Genomic DNA, 19,815 nt, shown 5'->3' with positions numbered 1-19,815 from the left:
TATGTAATTATTTATTTATATTTTAATTTATATTAATTTAATTACTTAGATTAATTTGATAATTAAGAGCTATAAACGAATTGAACTGAGCCGAGCATTTGCTTGCTCATATTCATGTTCATTTATTATTAACTTGTTCATGCTCGATTCGAGCTTTCATGTTCGTGTTCAAGTTTGGTTCGTTTAAGTTGATGTATATTCATATTTGGTTTGTGTTTTGTTCAGGTTCGATTCATGTTCGATTCATTTTGTGCTTATCGGGCTTTAAATAACGAGACTTATAAGATTATAAACGAGCTCTACTTCTGAATATTTATTAGCTTAATGAACGAGCTTCATCGAGCATACTAACAAATATGTTTGCGATCATTCCTAATGATTGTTTCAAACTATTAAACGAGCTTGTTCATGAATATTTTATTTTCTTTATTATTCTTCTTATCTTACAAGATTCAAGAATCAAACTTCTTATCAAACATGTTCAGGAGCTTCAAAATGTTAGTCATGAAAATAATGATCTAAACATATAATTATTCGAACTTTTTTATTTAAGCATCCAATAGTTAAGAAAATGTTTTAATTAAACGACGAACTGGATTTTATATTGCCTAGCCGGAAATAGCATGTAGAGCGCTTACAGCCCTAATTAAACTACGATTTGTTTCTTCTCTTTCGAGCCTAAGAAGTTTCTACGATTTATTTCCATTTCTTCATCACTGTTCGACTTCGCCTGCTTGAACGAATCGCTAAAGGGCTCCTTCACCTACTTCGACGACGTTCCTTCCTGTCGCGACAGTTCGCCTATAGGAAGTAGCGACGGGAGTTTGCTCGCTGCGAAGGTAACTTTATCTTTTTCCCTTTCGCGCGCTTCTTCGGCCAAATCCCTTAAATCCGTCGAACTCCAGGAATGAGTAAATCCGAGATTTACGGCAAAAAGAGGGAAACGGAGGATGTATTCCGCCGTGAGATTTACCGGCTGCTCAAATCCCGCCTGCTCGAATCCTGCATAAATCATGTTGCCAAACTGCCCCTTTAGTTTTCTAAATTGATTGTTAGCACTTTTGGCCTGGCTTTGAACTAACACTATTTTGATTAAGTTTTTATATTTTCAAAAGGATAGTTAGCATAAATATGAGATTGACTTTTCTCTACAAAGTTTCTCCATGCGAAAGGTAAAATTTCAAATTTAAAGTTTATTCAACCTATCTTATGTGAAGATTGCATTTTAGACAAGCAAAGACAGATTAATTTCTTTAAGGTTTAAAGAGAACTATGATCAGACGGTTTGTGTTAGTGCAGACAGATGTATGAGGGCCATCTTTATCAGTTTCCTGACAGGATCATTAAACTACATCATATTTATAGAGGAAAACACTAGGAATGTATGAGTTCGTTTTATTAAAAATAAGTCTAACGTGTTCTTAACTTGTGTGAGTGGAAAAGTCTAATGGTGAATAAAACTGGAGGCAAAATTTAGTGCCTTTGATTATACAATGGTGGAGAGTATGACTTCATAAAATTCAAAAACTATTTTGCATTTCTTGAGATCTATATGGCGAAAACAGTGCCATAAACTTCACAACAAAATATAGTTGCTGAGATGATGAATATAGTTCTCAATGAGCATGCAAGGATCATGAGATTGTATGTTGGTCTTCCCAAGACCTTATGGATTGAAGCAGTAAGCATATGAATATATCTGATAAACCAAGGACCATTAATTGCACTTAACATTGGACTTCTTGAAGAATCTTGAACATTTCCTCATTAATTGCACTTAACATTGGACTTCTTGAAGAATCTTGAACATGCAAGGAAATATTCTTGTCACATTTGATGGTTCGCAATTGCCTATCTTGTATTTGTGTTGGTCAAATCACTATAAATAAGCTTGACCCAAAATTCATCAAGTACAACTTCATTGGATGTCAATTAAGTGGTTTCGGTGCAAATTTTGGGATGGTGAAAGTAAAAACATTAGTATGAGTAGAAATATTATCTTTAATGAATTTATACTGTATAAAATATGTCATGAATTATTGCAAAAGACACCTTCATTTTAGAGCTGGTTGAACTAGAGGGGCTACTTACCCTAGAGCAAAAATAAGAAACATTACAGGTAACTCAGGAACGTCTCGAGCTCAACACACTTGTGAACCAAGTCAGAAGGTCACAAAAACTCATTAGGGTACTAACCATTACTCTCATTATCTTAATTAACTATTGCTTATAGACCCAAGAGAGCTTAAGCGTTATGATGAAACCGTACAGGTCAAAGATTTTGCCAAGTGGTAGCTTATTATGAAAGATGATATTAAATTTTTTTATAATAATAGCACCTATACATTGGCTAGGCTACTCAAAGATAAAGAATTTTAGCCTATCACAATATTAATGCATTGAAGATGTGTTAATTATATTCAATGTGATCAAAGCAATGATGGTGAGCACTAAACTTGCTAGTACTTCAAGCTCTCAAAAAAACATTCACCAAAGATTGATAAAGAGAAAGTCTATATGACTGAAGCCCCTTATGTATCCATAGTTAGCTCTTTGGTGTATGGTATAGTTTTCACAAGACTATATATTATATATGTAGCTGGATTTGTTAGTTCTTGTATGTCTAATCTAAGAAAGAAATATAAGGTGGTTGTAAAGTGAATCTTGTACTACCTGGAAGATATAATTAAATTACTCATTAAAGTTTAAAAGGGCAGCCTTGAAACTAAAGGGATATATTGATGTGTAGTTTGGTGGAGACTTATATGCATGCAAAAGTACTATTGAGTTCATCTGCATCCTAGTGGTACTATCATTAGTTGGGTTTCAATTAAAAAAAATAGTTGTATTATTGACCACAAAAGCTAAATGCATAGTTGTCATTGAAGTCAACAAGGAAATGATTTGGCTAAAATATTTGGGAAGAATTGAATAGATCACAAGAAGATGCTACTTTTTCCTTAATATCAAAGTGATATTCACTTGACAAAGAACATTATCGTCTGCGCTCGGACAAAGTACATACGAAGATTTAAGATTGCACAATTGGGCATTAAGTCGTTTTCCATCTGTGTGGCGAGGCGTAGGCCTCAAAATTCAAAAATTGCTTAAAGTGAAAATAAAGTTTAAAAGTGATTTTTTTTATAATAATCAAATAATATATTAAATCATGACATATTAACTTTCTATTAAACTATGAAGGAAAAAATCAACATACATATGAAACAAAAATTGCATAAAACATAAAGTAACGACTGATAAATTACATGAAATATAATTAAAATCCAAATATCATAAGAGCAAAATAATATAAAATATAGGAATTGCATAAAAATATCATTTAACATCAAATTCGTCTCCAAATCTTTTCTTTCTTAGTTTCATACTCATCCACATTTAATTCGTAAAGAAAGATAAAATTGTATGTTAATAATTAAGAAGTCATCTGCATTATCATCACTAAAGGGGTCTTCATTTGAGTCATCGTTGTAACGATTTTCTCTTTCCCCTACCTCATTACCTATGGAGTCCAATGCCTCCCAATCTAAAATAGTATGCCTATGATGGCGGTGGTTGAGGTAGCGGGTTGGAGGTCGAGGCAGTCGAGAAGAAGCTGTTGTGGCTCGGAGGTACATGAAATCATGATTTGTTCAGGGCTTTAGTTTATGATTTAGTTAAGTTTTAATTAAAAAAGGGTGAAAGAGGCGCGCCTCAATCAAACTAAGATGCACGTCTCACAAAAAAGCTCGAGGCATATGCCTCAAGGTATTTTTTGTCGGAATTGCACCGAGACGTGCCTCACGTTACACAATTTTGAACAATGGTGCATTCAACTCAAGTAGTACTATATACATGGTTCCCTGACGCTTATGTTTTATAACTCATTAAATAAATGCTAGAGACGCTAACCATAACCTAACTTAGTCAACACCATGCAAGCATTACAAAGGAATAAAACACAATATCAAACAAATATATAGTGCTAATCTTGTAATAAAACACATAGCAAACAAATAAATGGTAACTATCTCGTATGAATTGCAGCCATCTCTTGGAAAGATGAAACAACCATCTACGAAAAGATGTCATAGACATAAATGTGTAGCCCCAAAATTGCAACAAACAGTGTTGCAAAAACCTAATAGATCTTGATATAACCTCCATCAATATGCTCTCACAAAGTGATGCCCGTTGAAAAGTTAAGGCTTTGCAAGCCTCAATTAACCACCAAAATTATGATATAGAGGTGCTGCATAGGGAGGTGTTTAGGCATTGATTACCAAGCAGATACATTAGAAATCATATCTCCAAGTTGGAGATTGTTGAGATGTGCAAATAAAATTATCTTCCCAACCTGCACAAGTATGTTGCCTACCACCCTCTTTATGATCCCTACAAGTTTGTTATCCATAACCCTTTACCTAACGTTTGTAAGTATTTTACCTACCACAATCTTCCAAACCACTACTAGTTTATTATACACCACAACTAAGCATTATATAAGGAGAAGGTTGCATGGTGTTTGTGGTCATTCCATAACCGCAAGCAAGTAGAGGGAAGAGGGAGAGGGAGAGGGAGAGGTGGGCATCAATTGAGAGTAGAGGGAAGAGGGAGAGGGAGAGGGAGAGGGAGAGGGAGAGGAGGTGGGCATCAATTGAGAGAACAGAGGAGTTTTTTGGGTGATTGCTGGAATGAGATGTTTTCAAGGAGGAGGTGCTTAGAGTTTTTGCTCCATGAAAAGGAGAAGCCTTTGACCACAATAGAGAGAAGCTCTCACTATTAAGAAGGAAAGGGAGTAATAACAACAATGATATCTTCTTTTGCAGATTTGGCTCGTTTTTGCAACATGTAGCTATGTTTATCTATATCATTTTCGAAAGTTGTTTTGCGTGGGAATCATGGTGTGGGGTAATTTGGCTTAATCTCATAAATGTCGGAAGTTTTGGTATCTTTTTCATGTGTACTCTTGTAAATTTGAGTGTCTAGAAAAGCATACTATGGCCTCTTGCTTATGCCAAGAAAGATGGTCATGGGCGATATTTGAGGTGCTTAGCTAGTATTGGCCTCCATACCCACATAAGAGGGGCAGGCACAAATAATTCCATTATCTTAGGTTCTATGGGGACTAGATAGCACTTAGGAACCAAAGGTCAATGACATTGAGGTGGTGATTAAAATAGGCTTCACTAACTTGCTTAAATAGCCATTTTTGTGGAAATGATGCTCTTGCAAACATGTTATACATGAAGCATTGCCAAAAAGTGAGGTGTTGCATATGCTAATCCTGTGAAGAGGATAATGGATGAGAGTAAATCACAAGTTGTCAATGGATGAGAGTAAAATGTGCTTTAGTTTTGTTTATGTTGGATTGTAGGAACAATAGGCATTATTGTTCAACCTCCTTTATATCTCCTATTTAATTGATGTACAAACTAATTTCTTTAATTTCTTAATAAACATTAAATGCTGTTGGTCATCATCTCATTTTGAAGGCACCATGTTTCATCTTAGCAAAATCAGGCACACATTGCATTTGAATCCCCAGTTGTTGGGCCTTCCTCTCATTGATGCAATGAAGGGAGAACTTGAAATGCAATTCTTGGACAAGGTTTGTCAACTTCTTTTCTTCTGTATTTAAGCCTCGACTATTGGCCTATTTTATATGCTCATGGATCTATCAGGTTATTGCAAATTTGGGCCTTTGCATTTCTGTCTATGACATTCTTTCTATAGATGGTGGTTTCATCTCTCCTGGAGATGGTTGCTCTACATACGAGGTAGTTTCCATTTATTTGTTTGCTATTGTGTTTTTTTATTTGTGTAGTGCTATCTATTTGTTTACTTTTGTGTTTTATTCCTTGATTAGTGCTTGCATGCTTTTGTCTAACTTAGTTTATGGTTAGTATCTCTAGCATGCTATTAATTCATACGGAATTTTTGGAAAAAAAATAGTTAACGCATGTTTATGGATATTTACTTAAATTTTTATATTGTTTTAGTTCATTTTATATGTTTTTTGTTTTTATTTTATTTTAAACTACCAATCATATTGCAAGTAAAATAGCTCAATGCAACCTCATTTTTGTTTTTGTTTTTTTTTTAATTTTAAGCTATAACCTTGGGTTATGTTACTAAATGATAGTTTGATCTATAAATTATACATTAAATCCATCGTGCCTCACAGTTGAATTTGGTTTCTTATGAACATCTATAACATCAGAAGTTATATTTTTTAACAGAAACGAGTCAAGGCTCAATCAATGAAGCTCAGATGAGGCCTTCGTTAATATGCCATGATAACAGTTGATGTGCTTTTCTGTATGCTAGTTTTAAAGGGATCTACATGATTCCATGACAGCTACCCAGCATCAAAACTTTTGAACAGTACTTATCTACATCGCTAGATCCTAAGGCTCCTACCAATGCTAGGTCTTATTAGGCTCTTATACATGATAAGTAACAGTTGATATGCTTTTCTCTTTGTATGTTAGTTTCAAAGGGATCTACATGATTCCATGACAGCCACTCAAGATCAATAGTTTAGAACAGCGCTTCCTTATCTACATCGTTAATTACTAAGGCTCCTACCAATGTAGCTCGTCATTATGCTACATTGCAAAGAGATTGTCCGTACACAAAATGTGATAGTGTAGTATCCATGCACTCGTGCACATCATTGATGGCCTAATCTATATAATCTCTAGGGAATGATTTACCATTGTGAGATGGAAAATAAGGCTTATCTTCCAAGGTTGAGGCTGTGACTCCTCTTCACATAAAAGATTTAAAGTGAGGCTGTAACACTTCTTACAGCTGAGATTTAAAAAGAGGCAATGAAATCTCTTCAAACCTAAGGTCTAGAGATACCTTTTTTACATCTTAATTTTAAAGCGATGAAACAAGAAGTTATCACAACTAAGATTCTTAGTAAGGTAACAGTACCTTTTCATGTCTGAAGTCCAAGGTGAGATGGCAAAATTTGCTCTCACCTACGGTCTAAAGTGAGGTGGAAATACCTCTTTACGTTTAATCTAAACTTCATGCCAGTTTGAAGCAAGTGTTAGCACGTTATGAAGATAATTGTTTAAAACCTCTTGAAGTGGGGAGTAATGACAATGGAATTGCCTAACAAAGTGGTGTGGCAAAGAGTGAAGTTCAACAGTTATATCAATATCATTCTAATTTCTTAACAAATTTTTTATACTTGAATAACAGTTTGATACTAGCATGGGGATTTATTATTAATGGTCTAAGCATGTTTCATGTTGTATCAAATTGGCAAAATGATGCCTTTTTTATTCCTTGCTTGCATCTTGCAATGCTTCACCCTAGAAATGGGTAAGGGACTGAGGGATCATCTTAGCTTAAACTAGTGTAATTGGTAGTGGTGTTTTTCGAAGTTTTTTACCTGATAATAACTGTTAATGGCTTGAAATCATGTGCACCTTTAAAACCTAAATGTTTGGTCTGGTTTGAAAGGGTTTTTCACATGGCTTATGGATTTAACCCAGTCCAAAATCTAGTTGGCCTATTATGGTTTGCATTAGACCACGTACTTCTTTCCCGAGTCGTGTTTTATTGATACTAATTATGTATTCAATTTCTGCTTTGGAAATGATTTTAATGTCTTGTTTCATAATTTACTGTTGGTAATTGTCAAACTTTTACAGGTTGTAATCAGGTTAGTCATGTTTCGACCTTTAGTTGGGGAGATTCTTATTGGAAAAATTGAAGAGTCAAACGATGATGGCTTGCGTTGTAAGCCTCAGATTATTGTTTCTTTCTTGCTCTCAAATTATATTTGAACTTTGGTTTCTTATGAAATGAAAATATGTGATACAGACATACAGTCAATTCTACTAGAAGTCAAGATATGACATTATGACGTTGTTGTTCTAAGAAATTGAAAGCATTTGTACACCCAGTATTTTTTTAATGAAGTTAAACTATTGGAATTAATTGCTTGAAATTTCTCCTGAAGGAAGATATAGATGGATGTAATTTGAAGTACTATGCTGGTAACTTTGGGATTGATTTTTTCATTATTGTCTACGTATAAGTCAAAATTTCATGCCATTCATGACATTTGTACATAATATTGAGTAATGGCATTGTTATAATATTTTGTAGTATGTAGCTGTTGAGCAGAACTTCATATTTGTTTTTCATATCACATCCGCAATTGTCTTCTTGCCAGTTTATCTCGTTTCATTCCACATTTAGTATATATTGTATTAACTAAAATATTCAGCTCTTAGTACAATTCTTTAGTTCGACTTAATGAAGGAATATGCACTAATAAAACTGGTTTAACTTTGATCAAACAGATGCCCTAAATGCAGTAAAAAAATTTGTGATGTCTTGTGAGCATAGATACTTGCCTAGGATCAACATGAATCAGATACAGATACCCTAAATTTAGAAAAAAAATTAGTTTATGTCTTCGTCCTAGATTCAGATGGATCTGTATCTGTATCTGATTTGCTACTGAAAGCTTTACATGATTTGGAGAAGGCAGTTGGCATTAAGCATTATCATGGTGGGAATCTACCTTGTTCTTGTGGGCCTCAGTCTCTTTTTCTCTTGACCCTTAAATAGTAATGGCATCATCCAAATATTCTCATTGATGACTTTATGTACGAAATGGCAAATTTATGTCCGTATTTTTGTGGCCACTTTGATCTTTCTTGCATCTGTTTTCATGCTTAATGGGATCTGGCTGAATCAGCTTAGGATCTTTCTGACTTCACTGTCCTTGGAAATGTTTTTCTCTTTGTACTGCATTTTCTTATTTGTTGTTTTACCATTACATAATAAAATGCCGCAGTCTCAATTCAATTACTAATACCATTGTCTGAGTCCATCAACACCACTATAGTGGCAGAAACTCTGTATCAAATGCTGCAATTTAATGTACTTTAGATCGAATTAACCATTCCCAAAACCACAAGGAAAATTACTTTAATCTATGTAATATTTTTGTTATAGTTCACCATATTGGTAAACTTATACGGAACTGACTATTTTCAGAGTCCGGTGAATGAACAATTATCTATTCAAAGCATTAGTGTGACAGAAATTTATTGAAATGGGAAGCACAAGCTTAAACGAGAATGCCCGTCAAAGGGACTGCTCGGAAGGCAAAAAGTAAAACGGTTACATTGCTCTACCTTACTGAAAAACTTAAAAGTACTCCTAGGAAGATGAAGAAATTATTACTTTATTCCAATTAAATTTACAAGTTTTTGAGAACTGCAATGGCAAAAAGTAAAATGGTGAAAGATTGAGGTTTTGTACTGCAGTGGATGGAAGAGTTAAGCTGAATCCACGTTAGAGAATGTGATAGATTCATTGATAAATTTAGGCTTCGTTTGGGACGGCTGCAGCTGTCGGTAAAGCAGGTTGTGAAGCTGATGTACAAAAAGTCGAGTTGTGAAGTTGCTGTATAGAAAACAGTATATTTTGTTTGGGAAGTATAATTGTCGAGCTGCTGTGCTGCAGCTGTATGGGAACAAATTACGGTTATAACCTTATATATATTGTGATGAAAGAAAATTGCTTAAATATCAAAATTTTTTTAAATTTTTTTTATTCAATTAAAAGATTAAATAAGTATGTAATTACATATCCTCAACAAATATTTCAGCTTGAAGAATAACGAAACTACATGAAGAATAATTATATGCTATTTTACAGGTTTCTTTATCTTCTATAAGATCGCATACAAGATATTAGAAAATAGGAAAATCGAAGTCAACTAAGGGCTTGAGTAGAAGTGAAAACCGAAGTCAACTAAGGGCATGGCAGAGGCCCTCTTCCCCCGAGAGATCACAGAAGCGACCTCTGTTTTTCCATGCCTGCTCTGTTTCCAGTGAAACAGGGGAGGCTTCCGTCCTGTTCTTTGAAAGTTATGCGGCCACCGGTTGCTACGATAAGCGAGGAGGTGTTGAGTTGGCGGAGAAGATATGAGGCGGAAGATTGCGGAGACGGCAGCATCGGCGAGATGGGACAGGAACTGGAAAGCGAAAAAGATTGATTGGAGAAGCCGGGTCGGGAGATTGCCGCGAGATGATCATGAGGAGCTTGACATTGGATTTTAGGTTCCGCAATTGTAGTCGGAAGTGGTGCGGAAGGCGCCGATGGGAAGGTAACGACTATTTACAAGCGGGATTTTACATCATTTTTCCGCGGAAAGCAGCGGACCGCGAATTTTTTTTGCCGTCGTTCCGCCGCAATTCCCCAAACGACTAATTAAAAACTTTTTATAAAGCAAAGCAGCAGCGCCACCATCCCAAACACACCCTTAGTTGAAGCTTTGAATGCTTCAGAGAAAGCTGGAATCATGACCCACAAGGTTAGAAATTAACGTGTTATATGTAAGTTTTCATTCACTGCTTAAAACCGTATTAATCAAGCTTCTTGGCACAAGAATTCCTCCTGTATTTTCAATTCCAGCCTATTCAGGTCCACGCGCATGCTTTAAATTTTTAATGCTCGAATAAAAATATCTGTTAATTTTACTATTTTTTTCATGTCTTATACATTCAATCAACTTATTTTGCAGTATCTCTTGGTTTCTTCAATGACATATACGTTCCAGTGCTTCAACTACAACAACCATGCAAAAGGTAAAGATCTTTCTTCGAAGTTTTAAAGAAGTCTGATTGCCCGCTTCAGATCATTTAGGCAGACATCTTCACGGCTCCCTTCCAGGCTATATTATCTAAATACAAATCTTTTTGAATTGAACTATATGCTTTTGAAAAGTGGTCTTCTTGCATTGCAAAAACGTTCATGGTTCTTTTTGGTGGCCTCTAATTAACTGCAGCCTAATCCATATCTTATCTTCTAAATATAAAATGACCTCTTTGCTTTCTGTGCAGGGGAGATGATGGCATTTGGCAGTGGGACTATAATTCAGAATATTTTCCTCTGGACCTAAATGAGGAGGTAACCAACACCCACCTTTGATAGTTGATTATATATCCCGTAATTTATATTCTCTGATTTGTATAGGGCAAAATGAGCCTCATTCGATATTTGTTATTTTATATTTTTCAGTATGTTCTAACTTGCAGGTGAATTTTCAAGTTATAAGTGTTAAATATCCTCCCATCCCAGTCAAACAAGAAGCAAATTCAAAACCATTTGCACCAATGGAAATAGTTGTAAGTCCTACGAAATGAACATATTCCTGAATGTTTTTCTGCCACCTGCATGCATCACCATTTTTCTTTGATATTGTTAATGCTCATTTTTTATTTGGGACTTTTGTTGAGGAGGAGAGCTCATTAGTAAAGATGCTAATCAGTGGAGTTATTACGAGGTTGAATCCTAGAATAAATATTCAACATAGTCCCTCAACTTTTTGGGGAATAATGCATATTTTTATTTCTCCTCTTGAGTTGCACAACCATGTCATTGCTTATGCACCTAAATAAAAATCAAACTCATTGCTCAACCAAGATTGTGCGAATTATAGAGGAATTAAGTTAATCTGTCATTCTTTAAAACTATGAGAGCGAGTTATGGAGCGTAGGTTGCGGCGTGATACTAACATTTCTCAAAATCAATTTGGATTCATGCCGGTTAGGTCTACTATGAAAGACATTCATTTATTGAGAGGTTTGATGGAGAAATATAGAGAGAATAAGGAGGGTCTACATAAGATATTTATCGATTTAGAGAAAGCATATGATAAAGTTCCTAGAGAAGTGCTTTGGAGAGTTCTTGAAAAGAAAGGAGTTAATAACGCTTATATTCAAATCATTAAAGATATGTATGCCTGAGCTATTACTTATGTTCAAACACAAGGTGGTTTGACCAAGTATTTTCCTATTTCGGTTGGATTACATCAAGGATCAGCCTTAAGCCCATATCTTTATTGCTTTAGTCATGATGTTCTCACTGGCCATTTGCAAGAGGATGCACCTTAGTGTATGCTTTGTTGATGATATTCTTATTATTGATAAGACTAAAGAAGGAGTTGAAGGTAAACTTGAATTATGGAGGTCAACCTAAAGGTTTTCGCTTGAGTAGATCTAAAACTGAATATATAGAGTATAATTTTAGTAATAATAGACCTAGTGAGGGGATTGTGACTTTGGGTGATCAAGTCATTAACAAGAGTACTTGTTTTAGATATCTTGGATCTATTGTTCCGAGTGATGGTGAAATAGATGAGGATATTATTAGCAAAATTTAAGTTGGATGGTTGAAGTGGAGGAATGCATCGGGCTTGTTGTGTGATAGAAAAGTTCCCCTCATACTTTAGGGAAAATTCTATAAGATGGTGGTGAGACCTGCGATGCTTTATGGTGCCAAATGTTGGCCATTAAAAAAGAAGCATAATATTAAGTTAAGTGTTGCAAAGACGATGATGCTCAGGTGGATGAGTGGCTTTACTCTTAGATATTGGATACGAAATGAGCATATTAGTGAAAAGGTTGGAGTAGCTCCAGTGGAAGATAAGATTAGAGAGAGTCGCCTTAGATGGTTTGATCATATAAAATGGCGGCCTTCCGATGACCCGGTTAGGAAAGTAGAGGTATTAAATTTGACTTATGTTAAGAAAAGTAGAGGTAGACCTAAAAAGGCTTGGCTAGAGCCATTAGAAATGATCTTTCCTTATTATATTTAAATGAGAATTTGACTTTTAACAGGACACAATGGAGAAAAAGGATTCATGTTGCCGACCCCATGTAGTGGGACAAAGGCTTGATGTTGTTGCTCAATGACAGTTTATTTAGTAGGAGGACTCCTAGAGTAAACTTTGCATTTTTATCTCCCATAGTTTCATTACATTGTATTCAAATACTTACTTGGATGATATCGTTTATAGAGAATAACTCAATTCTGGGTGATTTATTGAGAATCCCTTATCATGTCATATTTTGTACATGTCAAGTGATTAAAGAGATCAATTTACCTTTCTAGCAAGTATTGGGGTGGATGGATTTTCTCATGAATATTTAGATGTTCTGTCACCTAACTAGGGAGCGTGCTACTAGTGCTGGGGATTTCGCTGCCATTTTTTGTGGTTCCTGCTTGTGCATGTATAGTGCATTTCTTTTTGAGTATTGGAGAAGTATTAAATGAGGTTGTCCCACATATTCATTACCAATTCATATCTTGTCTAGTTCTTGGCTCTTCAACTTGGTCCTTTTAAGTTGAGCTAAGGCATTATGTGCTATGCAAAGAGGTTGGCAAAGTTCTTGAGCCAATCAACCATCACTGCAAGGCATTTCTCAGATATCTACTCAAAAATCTTTTTTAAAGGATCATCCTTTGGAAGCCTACTTGGATGAGTCCCTTAGGATTTTGTTCGAATCCATTCCTTAGGAATCCACTGAATGGTTTTGATAGGAAATACTTGAAGATCTCAAGAATTTCCTAGCAATTTTTGGAAAGCAGCGAGAATTCTCCACAAAAATCCGCACAAAATCAGGAAAACAGTAGGTAATTTGTATTATTTGATGAAACATAAACGGAAAATACCAATATATAATTGATCCTCTATTCGAGAGTAGTGTTTTACCTCCAACATAATCTGCCTTCTAAAAGTTTGATCCGAAACTTAATTTATTAAAAATCTCTCCTCTAACATGCGTAGAAGTCAGGGCGAAAAATTTTCTGAGCGCACATATGCTCGTGTGTCAATGAATTTCAACAAGACTTCAAAGCGCAAACCATCACAAAAAATTCTATAAGTATAAAATTAAAAAATATGCATATTGGATTGATCACACCAAGTTTTAATGTCCAACCTCAACAATAGTTTAATGATGTTGACAAGTTTAAGATTAGCTTTTGCTCACAAAGCACCAATGTTTGATTTGACAAATAATTATAATTACTCCGAAAATTTCTTGCATCAATAAAGATGTGGCATGTGTTCTCTAACCGGATAGTTTTTCCATCAAATGATACAACTAAATAATGATTATAACTGAGATCTTCTAATTGGGTGATTTCACCACAACATGACATCATTATAATACAGTAACAATCACATTTTAAATGTTCCCGAATGGCTTTAGAGTTGTGATGCATTTAAAAAGACAAAGTTCTCTGCTATTTAAGGTCGACTTAATATTTTCTTCGTTGGAAAACATCCACCTTAGATCTACAAGGCTCTCTTGGACGACACAACCTATGGTTGTTGATAAAAAATATTTCAGCATGTTGGATGGACCTTTCCCGCTGACTAACTAAATTATGAACCATAGCAACCTAAAATAATAGAACCATGGATCTCGATTGGATTCATTATCATTTCCCTCAATATTTGCTTTAATCAAACAATGGTAGATTTTCCCACCATAAAATTAAATCATTGTTATTATATGCTAAGCACTTTGTACTTAATGACTAGTTTTAATCAAGAACTCTCATTACTGGGAAGGGTAATTAACTATAAGGGTTTATGCCTATGAAAAATTTGAAATCATATAATAATGTTATGGTAAAATTAGTGCGCATTCTATAGGAAATATTTTATCTATAATCAATTTATCTTCTAAAAGTTTGACCTGGGACTTGAACTATCTCAGAAGAGTCGGGTGTAAATTTTCAGAGCCCTTGTTTATCTAGTTTACCTGGACGGTATCCGGAAACCTAGATATTTTTATAATTACATTTTTTATGGGAATTCTGTTGGAGCAAATGGCGTGAAGGGAGATGGGGAGCTTAAGCTCCAACACTGCCTAGATATATTCAATTTATGAATCCAATATATTGGCCTTTTACAAACTGCTGCAGCCTCCACAATGAGACTAATATATTTCATTTGAAGTGAATCTTTTCATTCGTGGCATTCTTCACAGTTTTCCTGTCATTTCCAGCACCTGATTATAGGAATTTGGACTTCCAAAGTTCTTTTAGTTTGATTTGTTATGAATACTGGTTAAGCTAGCATCCATACATTCTGTTATGTAGCAATTTCTTGAAGATTTTATTTTTTATTTTTTTACTTATTTAAATTTTGAGATCTTCACTCTTTTCGATGCACTTTGAAGTAACTAAGAACTGATAAAAGTAGAAAAAATAAATAAAAAATAAATGAACCGAGAGTTCTATGAGTGCAGAGATTATTACGTGCGGAGATCGGACACAAAGAACTATTTTGTTGTCTCTATGTACAGTAGTAAAAGTGCAGTGCACCATTGCGTTTTAACTATTCATAAAGACAAAACCGAACGGTTCTTTGTCCGATCTCCGCACGTAATAATTTCTCCTATGAGTGAGCCCATCAATAGTTAATTTTTTGTTAGATATGGTAATTGAATTAACCTGTTGTTTTTTCTTTTTTTTATTTTCCTTTTTATTTTCAGGCAGGTATACGCGGGGATGGTTTGGGCGTAGCTTCATGGTGGGAAGATTAGAGTTACTGTTGATCAAATGTAAAGCTACTCAAATCAACAGTACTAATAAGAGCAATTAATTGCTTACCATCATGAAATAATTCTTTTAACCTCATTTTAAAAGGTTTTATATCTATGTTGCCTAACTGGTTCGCCAAGAAAGAGCAAGAAAGCGGGCTCAGTGTTTTAAGGCTATCAAACCTGCTGGCAGAGTGTACAGATCACAGAAACCAAGTTCAGTGGCTCTCTCTTTCTCAAAGGTCTCAAATATTGATATATGATAGTTATCACAAGAAGAACATAGGTTCCAACGCATATTGCTCCCATGAAATATGCAAGGAGAAATTATTATGCGTGGACATCGAACGCCGTTCAGAGTCCTATGAAAATGCGTCACGTCACCCCCTACTCGGTATTGCGGCTCAGTACTAGTCGGTACTGGATGATGTGGTTGCACTTGATTCGCCTCTGGACGATAAGCAGTGTCCGGTGTCCATACAGAATAATCTCTCATCTGCAAGAACTCTCAACTCTCGAATGCACATACCTTAACGGTTTAACTCCTGTAGATTGGATTCTCAATGACCTGGCATCACAAAGGAAAACATAATGTAATCTCACAATAAAGTTAAAATAAATTAAAATTATTTTAATAAACAAGTAAAGTTGGTATGTCTTTTCAATGAATACAAAAATGATATATAGTGAAGCAAAGAGTAATTTTCTTGTGATGAAAATATCAAATGTTTTTCTACCACATGCTTTGAATATAAATACAACAAAATTTCTGTACTATATGGAGGGAATGTGAAGTAAAATGTAGCAACATGCAACATAAATATGAGAGTTGGGAACTTCTTGAATTAAAAAAAAAAAAAAAAAAAAACTTCAGTTGCTGTACATTAACTTCAAGTCAATTATAAATAAATGTCACCTTTTATATAGTACTTAAAGCTTCGGAAAATAAGAGATAAAAAATTTATTTAGAACTGCATTATAACTTGTCTTAATCTTCATTCGAAATAGGCCTTTAAAGATCGGATACAGGCTTTTTAGCCCAAAAAAAATAAATATGAAAATCAGAGAATAGAACATTAGACCATAGATGATATGGCCATTTTTAAATATCTGATATCAATTGTATGATAACATGTGAAAATTTTCTCTGTGGAGTCTCTTAAAGATACATCCTATATAAAATAGTCCATAAGGTTAATAAAATATGACGTAGCCGAAGCATGATATATAAGGAAGCCATACGACTCTAAGCTCTAACTCAAAAAGCTTCTTCAACCATTCTTTCAAAACTCTTCTTCACGTGAAGCACGGGAAGCTATAAGTTTTCCATAATCACTGTCAGCATAAGTTTAATAAATTCGACGTAAACTATTAAATTGATTAGAAGTGCTGGTGATTATGATCATGATTTGATATGGGTGAAAATTCAAGCTACTTTTATAATAGAAGTATAGAAGTTGATTATAAATAAGGACGAATATCAAAAAAATTAGTGATTTGAAAAGGAAATAAAAGAATTATAAGAATTTATTACGTCAAAGTTGCAGCCATTATAGACCTACAAGATGTAGAATTTGCATATGTAATTTGCAAAATTTTGACATGTATAAGTATTTAAGCATTATTCATACATTTTTATTCAATTTTGATTATTAAAATTTAAAACATATTCTAATCAAATTTTGCTAAATAGTTTAACAATATCCTGGCCATCATCAATAAAGAACAGCTTTGACTTTCTTGGTCAAAAAACAAAATCTAGATTGTAGATATTATTTATTACTACTTGTATATTGTTGACGAAGTCCAAGTTGTTGGCAGTTGCTCCGGGCATTTTGTCAAATTTATGAAAAAACGGATAGAGCTTTTCTTTCAGTCGTTTAGATTTTCTCTCTTAGAAATGAGAGATTATTTTGTGAGTGTTCGACATTTTTGAAAGCCAATTCAAATATGTTATGTCATTCAATGTACTGTGTATTTTATGCCGTGGCCCATCCGAATTGTCCTCCGGATGAGTCTGGACACCACACATAATAATTTTTTCTTATACACAGTTAGACCTGTCAATATTGGACCCGACCCGAACCCGACCCGAAAATTTCGGGTTTGGGTTGAGCCGAACCCGAAGCGGGTCGGGTTTGGGTCCGAAAAATCAACCCGTTTGCAAAACTGGGTCGGGTTCGGGTTGACCTAGCAACCCAGAAATGACCCGGAATGACCCTGAAATCGAACCTGCCCGCTATGCCCGAGTATGCCCGCCTGCCCCGTGCCCCGGCTGCCCTGCTCTGCCCTGCAAGTCCACGACCCCGCGTGCCGGCGTGCAGCGTACACGGGCTGCCCGCCTGCCCCACTGGCCACTGCTCGCATCGAGCCCCACGCGTGAAATCGCGTCGCGTGACCGCTCCGGCGCTCTATATATGGTAATTGAATTAACCTGTTGTTTTTTCTTTTTTTTTTCAGGCAGGTATACGTGGAGATGGTTTGGGCGTAGCTTCATGGTGGGAAGATTAGAGTTATTATTATTTTTTAATAATTTAAAAATATTTTAGAGTTAATGTTGATCAAATGTAAAGCTACTCAAATCAACAGTACTAATAAGAGCAATTAATTGCTTTCCATCATGAAATAATTCTTTTAACCTCATTTTAAAAGGTTTTTTATCTATGTTTGCCTAACTGGTTCGCCAATAAAGAGCAAGAAAGCCGGCTCAGTGTTTTAAGGCCATCAAACCTGCTGGCAGAGTGTACAGATCAAAGAAACCAAGTTCTGTGGCTCTCTCTTTCACAAAGGTCTCAAAATATTGATATATGATAGTTATCACAACAAGAACACCGGTTCCAACACATATTGCTACCATGAAATATGCAAGGAGAAATTATTATGCGTGGACACCGAATGCCGTTGAGAGCCCTGTGAAAATGCGTCACATCACCCCCTATTCGGTATTGCGGCTCAGTACTGTTCATACCGAGTTTGGTACTGCTCAGTACTGGATGACGTGGTTGCACCTGATTCGCATGTGAATGATAAGCTGTTAATAAAATTCGACGTAGCCGAAGCATGATGAAGAGGCCATACGACGAGCTCTAGCTGAAAAAGCTTCTTCGACAATTCTTTTATAATAGCAGTATAGATGTTGATTATAAAGATGAATATCAAAAAAATTAGTGATTTGAAAAGGAAATAAAAGAATTATAAGAATTTATTACGTCAAAATTGCGGCCATTATAGACCTACAAGATGTAGAATTTGCATATGTAATTTGCAAAACTTTGATATGTATAAGTATTTAAGCATTATTCATACATTTTTATTCAATTTTGATTATTAAAATTTAAATCATATTCTAATCAAATTTTGCTAAATAGTTTAACAATATCCTGACCATCATCAATAAAGAACAGCTTGACTTTCTTGGTCAAAAAACAAAATCTAGATTGTAGATATTATATATTACTACTTGTATATTGTTGACGAAGTCCAAGTTGTTGGCAGTTGCTCCAGCCATTTTGTCAAATTTATGAAAAAACGAATAGAGATTGGGAGAGATTATTATGCGTGGAGTTCGGATAGGGCTTTTCTTCCCGACATTTAGATTTTCTCTTAAAAATGAGAGATTATTTTATGCGGTGTTCAACACTTTTGAAAGCCAATTCAAATATGTTATGTCATCCAATGCACTGTGTATTATATACCGTGGCCTGTCCGGATTGGCCTCCGGATGCACGTAATAAATTTTTTTGTACGCACTCTATGTACATGAGAAAAAAATCCACATATTTTCACGTGATAGGAGTCTGGACTCCGTTTCGACTATGCACGTAATAATTTTCGAAGTTGTGGCTTCTTGATTGAAGAAAATATTTCCTCTCGAGTGATCCGCACTCTAATCTCTAAACTGCCCTGAATAAAGATTGCATTAGCAATAATTTACAGTGAATTTTTTTTTAAAATAATAATTTTTTATAGGTGCAGTCTTGTTAAAAAAATTCTTTATTTATTTTATTTAAATGTATTTTAATTTTTATAAAGTAATTGTTATTCTAAATTGATGTCATGCTCTTTGATGCATTTATTTATCAATAAAATAATATGTTGGTTTCTTTGCTTGGAATCCTAAGAGTAGGGGTGTGAAGGAGTCAAATTTATTAGACAACTATCATGAACCAACAAGCCTATGTTATGATTTATTATTTAAGTTTGATTACAGACAATAATATTAATACATCTCTTAAGAAATAAATTGTGTATGATCAAATGATTCATCAATATGAGACGTCTCATTTAGCATTATGAAATATTGATTTGTTTTATCAAAATGACACTCACAAAATATTATAAATCACGGAGATAAACTTGAGATTGGAGAGAGCTCGGAGATTCGAAAAAACTCCATAGCTCTACTCAACATTTGACGTAGCAATTATCATCGCCC

The 19,815-nt window shown here is 34.8% G+C and overlaps 1 protein-coding gene across 2 annotated transcripts; it reads left to right on the top strand.

Annotated features, from left to right (window-relative positions):
* Positions 1 to 608: 608 nt before the first annotated feature.
* LOC110097629 (DNA-directed RNA polymerase III subunit rpc8) lies at positions 609 to 18,018 on the top strand. Of its 2 annotated transcripts, none has more exons than XM_020824156.2 (8): positions 609 to 839; positions 5,512 to 5,608; positions 5,682 to 5,777; positions 7,671 to 7,758; positions 10,565 to 10,628; positions 10,884 to 10,950; positions 11,079 to 11,168; positions 17,841 to 18,018. In XM_020824156.2, the coding sequence occupies exons 2-8, from the start codon at positions 5,573 to 5,575 to the stop codon at positions 17,889 to 17,891; spliced, it is 492 nt and encodes a 163-aa protein (XP_020679815.1). In that variant the 5' UTR covers positions 609 to 839; positions 5,512 to 5,572; the 3' UTR covers positions 17,892 to 18,018. The 2 variants fall into 2 exon arrangements, with proteins under 2 accessions (XP_020679815.1, XP_020679792.1); XM_020824133.2 differs by having other exon boundaries at positions 610 to 839; positions 5,493 to 5,608.
* Positions 18,019 to 19,815: the final 1,797 nt, after the last annotated feature.

The sequence above is a fragment of the Dendrobium catenatum genome, unplaced genomic scaffold (genome assembly GCF_001605985.2).
Source record: "Dendrobium catenatum unplaced genomic scaffold, ASM160598v2 fragScaff_scaffold_231, whole genome shotgun sequence".
In the NCBI taxonomy this organism is placed as follows: domain Eukaryota; kingdom Viridiplantae; phylum Streptophyta; class Magnoliopsida; order Asparagales; family Orchidaceae; genus Dendrobium; species Dendrobium catenatum.
Note: the sequence above shows the minus strand (reverse complement) of the source record. Positions and strands in the feature narration are given on the sequence as shown.

What these genes read in the sequence shown, in the direction of transcription:
- LOC110097629 (XM_020824133.2), top strand. Translation starts at nt 5,498, where the DNA reads ATGTTTCATCTTAGCAAAATCAGGCACACATTGCATTTGAATCCCCAG. An exon ending in ATGGTTGCTCTACATACGAG is followed by an intron (nt 5,778 to 7,670) that starts GTAGTTTCCATT and finishes AAACTTTTACAG; the next exon opens with GTTGTAATCAGGTTAGTCAT. An exon ending in AAACGATGATGGCTTGCGTT is followed by an intron (nt 7,759 to 10,564) that starts GTAAGCCTCAGA and finishes CTTATTTTGCAG; the next exon opens with TATCTCTTGGTTTCTTCAAT.